The 14,270-nt window shown below is 38.8% G+C and overlaps 1 protein-coding gene across 3 annotated transcripts in view; it reads right to left on the bottom strand.

Annotated features, from left to right (window-relative positions):
* PHC3 (polyhomeotic homolog 3) overlaps positions 1-14,270 on the bottom strand; it is a 79,746-nt gene that overhangs the window by 14,845 nt on the left and 50,631 nt on the right. For all 3 annotated transcript variants that reach the window (XM_007464735.1, XM_007464734.1, XM_007464733.1), the window contains 2 exons: positions 12,247-12,497; positions 1,235-1,394 (listed from right to left, as the gene is read on the bottom strand). In XM_007464735.1, the coding sequence (XP_007464797.1) occupies positions 1,235-1,394; positions 12,247-12,497 (411 nt within the window). The remainder of the gene's footprint in view (positions 1-1,234; positions 1,395-12,246; positions 12,498-14,270) is intronic.

Below are 14,270 nucleotides of genomic sequence, written 5' to 3'. Positions count from 1 at the left end.
GGGAAAGAGAAAAAGCAACAGAGAAAGAGAGAAGGGGGGAACGTAGGGAGAAAGAAACAAAAGGGATGGATGAAGATGGTGTGGCAAAATAATGTTTAAAATTGGGTAATGTTGCATCTGGGTGAGTTGGGATTCATGATACAGTTCTCTCTAATTGTATGTATGTTTGAAAATTTTCATGTTTAACATTCTTTTAAATAAAAAAAAATCAAATTGAACTCAACGTAAGCAGTAAAAAAATTTTATACTACCATCATACTCTTCACTATTCAAATAAGAAGTAAAACAGTGATAAATACTTTGCAACAGTTCATAAATTACCACAATGACAGAGGTGCCTTCCTCTTAAGACTTAGGAAAACTGCGAGCCAAGTCAGTATCTATTTTGCTTACCAGCATGCTATTTTACTTAATTTTAGCAAAGTACAGGCACATAATATATGCTAAGTAAATATTTACAAAATGAATAAATTAATTTTAGATGAAATATATTAATATATTGAGAATAATTAGAGATATTAATTAATTCACTATTACAGAGCTCTGACTATATTAAATGCTATTTAATTAAACTGAACGGTATCAACTGCAGAGCCATGATCAGAATCAATAAAAAGTAAAATATATCATTTTTGCATTTATTTGTGTTTGTTTTCCTACAGTCACTCTGCATTACCACTTTGACTTTTATGGAATATTCACTATTAGAATAAGGTCTATAAAAAAAATTGTTTGACACTGAGAAGATTTAGTGATATTTTCCTCTATGAACAAACTTAATTGCCTTTTGATTGAAGACTACGTCCTTAACACAACTGTAATAGCCACCTGATATCAAACATCTGAATACATAAAGTCTAAAACCAAACAACCCAGAAGCTCTAAATTTTTAAGCAAACTCAGTAAAATAGTCATTTACTTAAGTCTGCTTAAGAAAGAGAATTGGTTGTTTTGATCCTAAAATTCTGAATTAGTTTCATATATAATGGAACTTTTCCCAACCACACTCCTTCAAATGTCAAACTGATAGTATACAAATTAACACCATTCTTGCTATTTTAATTATATGACCATTAAGAGTCTGATTAGCTTTCCCACTATTTTAGTCAAATACATTATATGAGAAAAAAAGTAAATACTTCCAAGTGAAAATCTGTGTGGAATAAATACCCATGTCTTATTTCAAACAATAAAAGTCAAAGTTAAAGGGCATCTTAAAGAAAAATCCACAAACCTTCAGCAATCATGTCTTCCATCTCTGTGTCAGATGAATTATCTGCATGCTTTGCATTATTCTGTAGCTCTGGCTGAACGCACACAGAATTTATCACCTGATTATCCAAAATAGGCCTTTTCTTCACAGGCTGTTCAATCAGCAGAGACGAACGACTCACCTTTAAAAGACAGACAGAACAAAATAAAATAATCTTTTAAAAGATTTTCAAAAACAGTTTAAAAATGTCTTGAAACGAATGGTATCTGTGATAATTTACTTGTACGACTGATCAGATCCATTCATTAAGGGCCTTATTCCTTGAGAAAAGGTTAGGCAACCTGAACATAAATGCTTTATACTGCAGTTCATGAGCAGTACGGATGCTTCAAAGTCTCAGTCAAATGGAACCAAGGGTCCTAGTTTAGGCAGGTAGGCTAAAAAGTTTTTTAAAATATCAGTAATAAATTTTGATGAGCCAGTACCTTTAATATATTTTTTTCCTGCAATAACTTTTAAGATTTATTTTTCACGCACAAAGCTTTTTATTTTATTTATTTGTATCTCCTCAGGATAGATCATTATCATATGCATTTTAAAGATAAGGGAACCCGACTCCCCTGGTGGCACAGTGGTTAAGAACCCACCTGCCAATGCAGGGGACATGGGTGCAAGCCCTGGTCCAGGAAGATCCCACATGCCACAGAGCAACTAAGCCCACGTACCACAATTACAGAGCCTGTGCTCTAGAGCCCGCAAGCCACAACTACTGAGCCCATGTGCCACAACTACTGAAGCCTGTGCGCTGAGAGCCTGGGCTCCGCAACAAGAGAAGCCACCGCAATGAGAAGCCCACACACCACAAAGAAGAGTAGCCCCTGCTCGCCGCAACCAGAGAAAGCCTGCGCGCAGCAATGAACATCCAACACAGCCAAAAATAAATAAATACATACATACATAAAAGAAAAATAAAGAAGGGAACTAATATTAAAAGTATGCAGGTAGAGGAGGAGACCTTCAAGATGGCGGAAGAGTAAGACGCGGAGATCACCTTCCTCCCCACAGATACACCAGAAATACATCTACACGTGGAGCAACTGCTACAGGACACCTACTGAACGCTGGCAGGAGACCTCAGACCTCCCAAAAGGCAAGAAACCCCCCACGTACCTGGGTAGGGCAAAAAAAAAACAAAGAATAAAACAGAGAAAAAAGAATAGGGACAGGACCTGCACCTCCAGAAGGGAGCTGTGAAGGAAGAAAAGTTTCCACACACTAACACAGAATTAGGGGCAAAGGGCAAAGCGGAGAGATTCCTGCACAGAGGATCAGGGCCGACCAGCACTCACTAGCCCGAGAGGCTTGTCTGCTCACCTACCAGGGCAGGTAGGGGCTGGGAGCTGAGGCACTGGCTTCAGAGGTCAGATCCCAGGGAGAGGACTGGGGTTGGCTGAGTGAACACAGCCTGAAGGGAGTTAGTGCACCACAGCTAGCCAAGAGGGAGTCCGGGAAAAACTCTAAACGTGCCTAAGAGGCAAGAGACCATTGTTTCGGGGTGCACGAAGAGAGGGGATTCAGAGCACCACCCAAACGAGCTCCGGAGACGGGCGCGAGCTGCAGCTGTAAGGACGGACCCCACAGTCGGGCATGAGACGCTAAGGCTGTTGCTGCCGCCACCAAGAAGCCTGTGTGCAAGCACAGATCACTATCCACACCTCCCCTCCCGGGAACCTGTGCAGCCCGCCACTGCCAGGCTCCTGTGATCCAGGGACAACTTCCCCGGGAGAACACACGGCATGTCTCAGGCTGGTGCAATGTCATGCTGGCCTCTGCCGCCGCAGGCTCGCCCAGCACTCCGTGCACCTCCTCCCCCCGGCCTGAGTGAGTCAGAGCCCCCTAATCAGCTGCTCCTGTAACCCTGTCCTGTCTGAGCGGGAACAGACACCCTCTGGCGACCTACACGCAGAGGCGGGGCCAAATGCAAAGCTGAGCCCCGGGAGCTGTGCGAACAAAGAAGAGTAAGGGAAATTTCTCCCAGCAGCCTCAGAAGCAGCGGATTAAAGCTCCACAATCAACTTGATGTACCCTGCATCTGTGGAATACCTGAATAGACAACGAATCATCCCAAAATTGAGGCGGCAGACTTTGGGAGCAGCTGTAGACTTGGGGTTTGCTTTCTGCATCTAATTTGTTTCTGATTTTATGTTTACCTTACTTTACTATTTAGAGTTTATTATCATTGGTAGATTTGTTTATTGATTTGGCTGCTCGCTTTTTTTTTTAATACATATATATATTTTTTTTTTCCCCTTTTTCTCTTTTTGTGAGTGTGTGTGTGTATGCTTCTTTGTGTGATTTTGTCTGTATAGCTTTGCTTTTAACATGTGTCCTAGGGTTCTGTCTGTCCGTTATTTCTTTTTTTTTTCTTTAGTATAGTTTTTAGTGCTTGTTATCATTGGTGGATTTGTTTGTTGGTGTTGTTGCTCTCTTATTTCTTTCTTTCTATTACTTTTAAATTTTTTTATTTTTAATAATTTTTTAAAGATTTTTATTTTAATACCTTTATTTTATTTTATTTTTTCTTCCTCCCTCCCTCCCTCCCTTTCTTTCTTTCTTTCTTTCTTTCTCCCTTTTCTCCTGAGCCATGCAGCTGACAGGGTCTTGGTGCTCCATCTGGGGGTCAGGCCTGTGCCTCTGAGGTGGGAGAGCTGAGTTCAGGACACTGGTCCACCAGAGACCTCCCGGCTCCACATAATATCACACAGTGAAAGCTCTCCCAGAGATCTCCATCTCAACGCTAAGACCCAGCTCAACTCAACGACCAGCAAGCTACAGTGCTAGACACCCTATGCCAAACAACTAGCAAGAGAGGAACACAACCCCACCCATTAGCAGAGAGGCTGCCTAAAATCATAATAAGGTCACAGACACGCCAAAACACATCACCAGATGCAGTGCTGCCCAACAGAAAGACAATATCCAGCCTCATCCACGAGAACACAGGCACCAGTCCTCTCCATCAGGAAGCCTACACAACCCACTAAACCAATCTTAGCCACTGAGGGCAGACACCAAAAACAACAGGAACTATGAACACGTAGTCTGTGAAAAGGAGACCCCAAACACAGTAAGTTAAGCAAAATGAGAAGACAGAGAAACACACAGCAGATGGAGGAGCAAGGAAAAAACCCACCAGACCAAAAAGATGAAGAGGAAATAGGCAGTCTACCTGAAAGAGAATTCAGAGTAATGATAGTAAAGGTGATCCAAAATCTTTGAAATAGAATGGAGAAAATACAAGAAACGTTTAACAAGGACCTACAAGAACTAAAGAGCAAAGAACAATGACGAACAACACAATAAATGAAATTAAAAATTCTCTAGAAGGAAATCAATGGCAGAATAACTGAGGCAAAAGAACGGATAAGTGACCTGGAAGATAAAACAGTGGAAATAACTACTGCAGAGCAGAATAAAGAAAAAAGAATGAAAAGAACTGAGGACAGTCTCAGAGACCACTGCGACATTAAATGCACCAACATTCGAATTATAGGGGGGCCCAGAAGAAGAAGAGAAAAAGAAAGGGACTGAGAAAATATTTGAAGAGATTATAGTTGAAAACTTCCCTAATATGGGAAAAGAAATAGCCAATCAAGTCCAGGAAGCGCAGAGAGTCCCATACAGGATAAACCCAAGGAGAAACACGCCAAGACACATATTAATCAAAAATTAATTACAAAGAAAAAATATTAAAAGCAGCAAGGGAAAAACAACAAATAACATACAAGGGAATCCCCGTAAGGTTAACAGCTGATCTTTCAGCAGAAACTGACAGCCAGAAGGGAGTGGCACGACATATTTAAAGTGATGAAAGGAAAAAACCTACAACCAAGAATACTCTATCCAGCAAGGATCTTATTCAGATTCGACGGAGAAATTAAAACCTGTACAGACAAGCAAAAGCTAAGAGAATTCAGCACCACCAAACCAGCTTTAAAACAAATGCTAAAGGAACTTCTCTAGGCAGGAAACACAAGACAAGGAAAAGACCTATAATAACAAATCCAAAACAATTAAGAAAACAGTAATAGGAACATACATATCGATAACTGCCTTAAATGTAAATGGATTAAATGCTCCCACCAAAAGACAAGACCCATATATATGCTGTCTACAAGAGAGCCACATCAGACCTAGGGACACATACAGACTGAAAGTGAGGGGATGGAAAAAGATATACCATGCAAATCGAAATCAAAAGAAAGCTGGAGCAGCAATTCTCGTAAAAGATAAAATAGACGTTAAAATAAAGACTACTACAAGAGACAAAGAAGGACACTACATAATGATCAAGGGATCGATCTAAGAAGAAGATATAACACTTGTAAATATTTATGCACCCAACATAGGAGCACCTCAATACATAAGGCAAATACTAACAGCCATAAAAGGGGAAATTGATGGTAACACAATCACAGTAGGGGACTTTAACATTCCACTTTCACCAATGGACAGATGATCCAAAATGAAAATGAATGTAAGGATACAAAAGCTTTAAATGATATATTAAACAAGATGGACTTAACTGATATTTATAGGACATTCCATCCAAAAACAACAGAATATACTTTCTTCTCAAGTACTCATGGAACATTCTCCAGGATAGATTATATCCTGGGACACAAACCAAGCTTTGGTAAATTTAAGAAAACTGAAATTGTATCAAGTATCTTTTCTGACCACAAGGTATGAGACTAGATGTCAATTACAGGAAAAATTCTAAAAAATACAAACACATGGAGGCTAAACCATACACTACTAAATCTCTTCGTTAAGAGATCACTGAAGAAATCAAAGAGGAAATCAAAAAATACCTAGAAACAAATGACAATGAAAACACAACCCAAAACTTATGGGATGCAGCAAAAGCAGTTAAGAGGGAAGTTAGTAGCAATACAATCCTACCTCAGGAAACATCTCAAATAAACAACCTAACCTTACACATACAGCAATTAGAGAAAGAAGAACAAAAACAGCCCAAAATTAGCAGAAGGAAAGAAATCATAAAGACCAGATCAGAAATAAATGAAAAAGAAATGAAGGAAACAATAGCAAAGGTCAATAAAACTAAAAGCTGGTTCTTGAGAAGATAAAAGAAAGTGATAAACCATTAGCCAGACTCATCAAGAAAAAAAGCAAGAAGACTCAAATCAATACAACTGAAATGAAATGAAAAAGGAGAAGTAACAACTGATACTGCAGAATACAAAGGATCATGAGAGATTACTACAAGCAACTATATGCCAAGAAAATGGACAACGTGCAAGAAATGGACAAATTCTTAAAAAGCACACCTTTCCGAGACTGAACCAGGAAGAAATAGAAAATATAAACAGACCAATCACAAGCAATGAAATTGAGACTGTGATTAAAAATCTTCCAACAAACAAAAGCCTAGGACCAGATGGCTTCACAGGTGAATTCTAACAAACATTTAGGGAAGAACTAACACCTATCCTTCTCAAACTCTTCCAATATATAGCAGAGGGAGGAACACTCCCAAACTCATTCTATGAGGCCACCATCACCCTGATACCGAAACCAGACAAGGATGTCACAAAGAAAGAAAACTACAGGCCAATATCACTGATGAACATAGATAGAAAAATCCTCAACAAAATACTAGCAAACAGGGCTTCCCCGGTGGCGCAGTGGTAGAGAGTCGGCCTGCCGATGCAGGGGACACGGGTTCGTGCCCCGGTCCGGGAAGATCCCACATGCCGCGGAGCGGCTGGGGCTGAGCCTGCGCGTCCGGAGCCTGTACTCCGCAAAGGGAGAGGCCACGGCAGTGAGAGGCCCGCGTACCAAAGAAAAAAAAAAAAAAAAAAAATACTAGCAAACAGAATCCGACAGCACATTAAAAGGAACATACACCATGATCAAGTGGGGTTTATCCCAGGAATGCAAGGATCCTTCAATATACACAAATCAATCAATGTGATACACCATATTAACAAATTGAAGGAGAAAAACCATACGATCATCTCAATAGATGCAAAAAAAGCTTTCTACAAAATTCAACACCTGTTTATGATAAAAGCCATCCAGAAAGTAGGCACAGGGGGAACTTACCTCAACTTAATAAAGGCCATATATGACAAACCCACAGCCAACATTGCTCTCAATGGGGAAAAACTGAAACCATTTCCTCTAAGATCAGGAACAAGACAAGGTTGCACACTCTAACCACTATTATTCAACATAGTTTTGGAAGTTTTAGCCAAAGCAATCAGAGAAGAAAAAGAAATAAATGGAATCGAAATTGGAAAAGAAGTAAAGCTGTCACTGTTTGCAGATGACATGATACTATACATAAAGAATCGAAAAGATGCTACCAGAAAATTACTAGAGCTAATCAATGAATTTGGTAAAGTAGCAGGATACAAAATTAATGCACAGAAATCTCCTGCATTCCCAAACTCTAATGATGAAAAATCTGAAAGAGAAATTAAGGAAACACTCTCATTTACCACTGCAACAAAAAGAATAAAATACCCAGGAATAAGCCTACCTAAAGAGACAAAAGACCTGTATGCAGAAAACTATAAGACACTGATGAAAGAAATTAAAGATGATACAAACAGATGGAGAGATATACCATGTTCTTGGATGGGAAGAATCAACAATGTGAAAATGACTATACTACCCAAAGCAATCTACAGATTCAACGCAATCCCTATCAAACTACCGATGGCATTTTTCCCAGAACTAGAACAAAAAATTTGTATGGAAACACAAAAGACCCCGAATAGCCAAAGCAATCTTGAGAAACAAAAACGGAGCTGGAGGAATCAGGCTCCTGGACTTCAGACTATACTACAAAGCTACAGTAATCAAGACAGCATGGTACTGGCACAAAAACAGAAATATAGATCAATGGAACAGGATAGAAAGCCCAGAGATGAACCCACGCACATATGGTCACCTTATTTTTTGATAAAGGAGGCAAGAATATAAAATGAAGAAAAGACAGCCTCTTCAGTAAGTGGTGCTGGGAAAACTAGACAGCTACATGTAAAAGAATGAAATCAGAACACTCCCTAACACCATACACAAAAATAAACTCAAAATAGATTATAGACCTAAATGTAAGGTCAGACCCTATAAAACTCTTAGAGGAAAACACAGGCAGAACACTCTATGACATAAAGTACAGAAAGATCCTTTATGACCCACCTCCGTGAGAAATGGAAATAAAAACAAAAATAAACAAATGGGACCTAATGAAACTTAAAAGCTTTTGCACAGGAAAGGAAACCACAAACAAAATGGAAGACAACCCTCAGAATGGGAGAAAATATATGCAAATGAAGCAACTGACAAAGGATTAATCTCCAAACTTTATAAGCAGCTCATGCAGCTCAATATCAAAAACACAAACAACCCAATCCAAAAATGGGCAGCAGACCTAAATAGACATTCCTCCAAAGAAGATATACAGACTGCCAACAAACACATGAAAGAATGCTCAACATCACTAATCATTAGAGAAATGCAAATCAAAACTACAATGAGGTATCATCTCACATCAGTCAGAATGGCCATCATCAAAAAATCTACAAACAGGGCTTCCCTGGTGGCGCAGTGGTTGAGAGTCCTCCTGCCGATGCAGGGGACACGGGTTCATGCCCCAGTCTGGGAAGATCCCACATGCCGCGGAGCAGCTAGGCCTGTGGGCCATGGCCACTGAGCCTGCGCGTCCGGAGCCTGTGCTCCGCAATGGGAGAGGCCACAACAGTGAGAGGTCCGCGTACCGAAAAAAAAAAAAAATCTACAAACAATAAATGCTGGAGAGGGTGTGGAGAAAAGGGAACCCTCTTGCACTGTTGGTGGGAATTCAAAAAAAGTCATGTACCAAAATATTCATTGCAGCTCTATTTACAATAGCCTGGAGATGGAAGCAACCTAAGTGTCCATCATCGGATGAATGGATAAAGAAAATGTGGCACATATATACAATGGAATATTACTGAGCCATAAAAAGAAACGAAATTGAGTTATTTGTAGAGAGATGGATGGACCTAGAGTCTGTCATACAGAGTGAAGTAAGTAAGAAAGAGAAAAATACCATATGCTAACACATATATTTGGAATCTAAAAAAAAAAAAAAAAACGGTTCTGAAGAACCTAGGGGCAGGACAGGAATAAAGACGCAGATGTAGAGAATGCACTTAAGGACATGGAGAGGGGGAAAGGTAAGCTGGGACGAAGTGAGAGACTGGCATGGACTTATATATGCTACCAATGTAAAATAGATAGCTAGTGGGAAGCAGCCACATAGCACAGGGAGATCAGCTTGGTGCTCTGCGACCACCTAGAGGGGTGGGATAGGGAGGGTGGGAGTAAGATGCAAGAGGGAGGAGATATGGGGATATATGTATATGTATAGCTGATTCACTTTGTTATAAAGCAGAAACTAACACATCACTGTAAAGCAATTATACTCCAATAAAGGTGTTAAAAAAATAAAACAAAGGAAAGCCTATCCAAAAAAAAAACAAACAAACAAAAATATGCAGGTGATTTCTTTACAAAAGCAGAATCAGGAACTCAAGTCTCCTGACTCCCTAGTTCAGCAACCTATTATAATCAAAAAAAGAAAAAATGGAAAACTCATTGCTGAAAAAACTGTAATATTCAGTGCTGCTAAGAGTATACACTTCTGGTATATGAATAAATTTAAATAATCTTCCAGAAAATAATTTGGCAATATATATCAGGAGTCTTATGAATACATACGTTGAATACATATGTAATGTGATCCAATACCTATACTTCTAGGAATGTATGCTAAAGAAATTATTTAAGGGCTTCCCTGGTGGCGCAGTGGTTGAGAGTCTGCCTGCCGATGCAGGGGACACGGGTTCGTGCCCCAGTCTGGGAGGATCCCACATGCCGCGGAGCGGCTGGGCCCGTGAGCCATGGCCGCTGAGCCTGCGCGTCCGGAGCCTGTGCTCCACAATGGAAGAGGCCACAGCAGTGAGAGGCCCACGAACCGCAAAAAGCAAACAAACAAACAAACAAACAAAAAAAGAAGCAATTATTTAAAATGTGGATTTCAAATGTGGATAATTTACATACAAAGATATTCCTTTCCGGGCTATCTGAACAGCAAAAAAATGGAAATCTGAATGTCCAACAACATAGTTGTCCCTCAGTACTTGCAGGGGATTGGTTCCAAGACTCCAGAGGATACAAATTCCGCAGATGCTCAAGTCCCTTATGTAAAATGGAGTATTATTTGCATATAACCTATGCACATTCTCCCATGTACTTTTTTTTTTTTTTGGCCACACCACATGGCATACAGGATCTTAGTTCCCTGACCAGGGATCGAACCCAATGCATTGGGAGAACAGAGTCTTAACCACTGGACCGCCAGGGAAGTCCCATCCCATATACTTTAAATCATCTCTAGATTACTTATAATACTGAATACAATGTAAATGCAAAGTAAATAGTTGCCCGTGCATGGCAAATTCAAGTTTTGCTTTCTGGAACTTTGTAGACTTTTTTTTTTTTTAATTCTTGATCTATGATTGGGTTGACTCCCTGATGTGAAACCTGTGGATATGGGGGGCCACCTGTAATGGAAGGATTATATAAATTAAGTTGTCCAGAAAGTGAAATGTTATGTAACCTTTCAAAATGTTTCCTAAGTACTATTAATCAAACTAGAAAATAAATGCTCAAGATATACTAAGCGAAAGAAGCTGAACTGTATATATAATAATAACCTTGATCATATGAAAAAATATATATATTAAAATATACTCTGTGGTATTGCTGAGGATTATTTGTTCTCTACATTTTCCAAATTCTCCATTAAAAAAATAATACATATTACTTTTGTAATCTGAAAAAAGAAGTTGTAACTGTCACTAGTAATAACTGATAATCACAGCTATGGCCATTAAGTGCCAGGCACTACACAGAGCAATTTATGCACATTTAGTCCTCACAATAACCCTAAGAGCAAAGTATCACCTCCATTTGCTGGATGGACAAATGAATTTCAAAAAGGCTGAATGACTTGACAAAGGTTACACAGTCTATATGTGGCAGAGCCAGGATCCAATCACTAAGGAATAGAGAGAAAAAAACCCGTTTCTCCACTCACTATATATCAGAGATTCTTAGATCCAAGCTTAATATACACACAGTAAACTGAAAGCAAAGGCAACTGATTAGACAGTCAACTATCAGTGCAATCACAATGCACTACCTGTGAATCTGAAAAATCAGTTCAAAGTCCTTCAAAATACATAATTTTGTTTTCTTGTCTGATTTGGGCTTTGATTTTGGCCACTTGTCTTGGTATATTTTCTAAGGGAAAATGTTCATCTCTGGATATTAGTATGTAATGTAGCTAGTGTAGCCGTAATGTACAGCTAGTCTCAAATCACAATACTCTTAGTGACAGATATAGCACCTCAATTTTGAGGTGAACATTTTGAAACATTTTTGAAATCTGACTGAAGGCTGAGATTTAAGAATAATGAAAAGATCTATTTGCTAATTTTAAAGCATCAACTGGGTAACATCAGAAGTATGAGATCACTGGGAAGTTATTATTTTCTGTATTCAAGTTAAAGTTCACAAAGTATCATATTAGACAAGAAACACCATTAAAAAGAAACTAATGCACTTTAGGTATCATTTCAAGCCCCTTAAAAATAATAGAAAGTTTATTTCATTGGAGTAAACATATAATTGCCTTCTCTAAAAATTACAAAACTGATATCCTTATATCCTGAAATTTTTCTTCTTAGTTTATACATTTAAATAGCTAGCGTAAAATCCCAGAAGTATTTCTGGAAATATATAAAGGATATATATAAAGAAATTGTAGATAAAAGATTAACAACTTTTGAGATAAAATTACAAGCTTTTTATTAGATAACAACGGATTATACATTTTAAGATAATGCTACATGAATAATTGTAAAAATACAAATTTGCTTACTACTTACAGGAAATGGCTCCAATCCCTCCTGAATTACAAAGCCTTCAATAACATGGGTCAAGATCTGTGGCTTAACAATAGCCTGTGGAGGTTTGTTTTCTACACTGGGTATGCTACTAGGCATAGATGTACTATTACTCCTTGTGGTAGCAGCTGGAAGTAAGAGCGGAGGTGGAGGAACAGACACATGTGAAGGATCTGATGGAGATTTAATTACTGAAGCACTGACTGATGCCACAACAGGTAATTCTACTTGCTCTGTGGAACAAAAAAAAAAAGTCATTTTTTTTAATCTTTAGCATGCCCAGGCAAATATGAAAGAAAATTCAAGAATAAATATTAGTAACAATAATAGTTAATATCTGGTGCTTTAAAAAAACATTCTAAGCAATAATAGTTAATATCTGGCACTTAAAAAAAAATTCTAAGACCTTTATATTTATTATATCATTTAATCTCCACAATAACCTTATGAGATACATACTACTATTCCCACTTACAGAGGAAGGGGGTGACTTGCTCAAAGTTGTCATTCCAACTTTGGTTACAAAGAACTGTCCCATAAGACATGAAAATGTTTTAGAATGTCAATTTAAGAATAATTACTAAAAAAACTTTAAAATTTTAAGCTATACAGATATTAAATTCCCTATGTTTCTGTTTATATATTCCAAACGATATGGGGGGAAAAAAGTACTTTGAAAACATGCTTAAGAAAAAAAGAATCATGAAATCCACAGAATAAGTAGAAATTTTAATGAATTATACAGGGCATTACCTTTATTTCAAGCTAATTCACATCCATGCACAAATGTTCTTTGTAGTTGTTGTTATCTTTAACAACTCTTCATTGACACTGTACATGTCAATTTGGGGGAACACTGTATACCAGGCAATTGCAAAATGTTGGGCTGGATCACTGTGATTCCTCCCCTTCAAACTCTGAGGACCACAATAAGACAGACCCACAGCCTACAATGGAGACTTTACCTCCCCATTCGGTAGCAATAAACCTTTACTAAGCTGTACCAAAGTGGAGAGGCGGAACCAGCTGATAGCTAGGAATACCAGTGAGTACAAGATGTCTGAGAAAAATAACAAAAAAAGAACATGTGGTAAAGATAATATTACTACTTACTGAGCACTTTTGTGCCAGGTACTGTATAAATGTCTTACATGTTATAACACATTTAGCCCTCAAAACTAGCCTATGGGTAGGTACTGTTATTATCTCCATTTTATAGATGTGGAAACCAAAACACAGAAAGATAAAGCAACTTGCCTAGAGGCACATAGCTAATAAGCAGTGGAGCTGGGATACTAACCCAGGCAGTCAGGTTCTGGGTTCCAGAGACAATGCTTTTTTCATTGCTACGGTAACTCCTCTTCACTATCTCCTAACTCCACTAACTCCACTATCTCCTAACTCCACTAACTCCTCACTATCAAAAATGCTCAAAATATAGCCCAGTTAGGTAGAGAAGAAAGAAAAGAAATCCCTATCGAATAAAAATTTCAGCTAACAAAATAGTGTAGTGATAATTGGTATAGTGTCAGAAATGGAAAAGCTAACAGTTCAGACATAGTAACTCTGACGTAATTAATAACACTATGTAGCTTATCACAGCAAGATTACAGCCATAACTTAACCTAGTTCCACCAAATAATCCACCAGGATAAACTGTACTGGAAAATCTATTTAAAGTCACACAATCCCTCATTAAGAACTACAAAACAAAGTCAGCAGAGGACTTCCCTGGTGGCACAGTGGTTAAGAATCTGCCTGCCAATTCAGGGGACACGGGTTCGATCCCTAGTCCGGGAAGATCCCACAAGCCGCAGAGCATGTACGCCACAACTACTGAGCCTGCGTGCCACAACTACTGAAGCCTGCCCGCCTAGAGCCCAAGCTCCACAACAAGAGAAGCCACTGCAATGAGAAGCCCGTGCACAGCACAAAGAGTAGCCCCCGCTTGCCACAACTAGTGAAAGCCCACGCAGCAACGAAGACCCAACGCAGCCAAAAATAAA

Source organism: Lipotes vexillifer, unplaced genomic scaffold (assembly GCF_000442215.2).
Source record: "Lipotes vexillifer unplaced genomic scaffold, Lipotes_vexillifer_v1.1 scaffold37, whole genome shotgun sequence".
In the NCBI taxonomy this organism is placed as follows: Eukaryota; Metazoa; Chordata; class Mammalia; order Artiodactyla; family Lipotidae; genus Lipotes; species Lipotes vexillifer.
The sequence above is the reverse complement of the archived record's forward strand: the minus strand, read 5'-3'. Positions and strand labels throughout refer to the sequence as shown.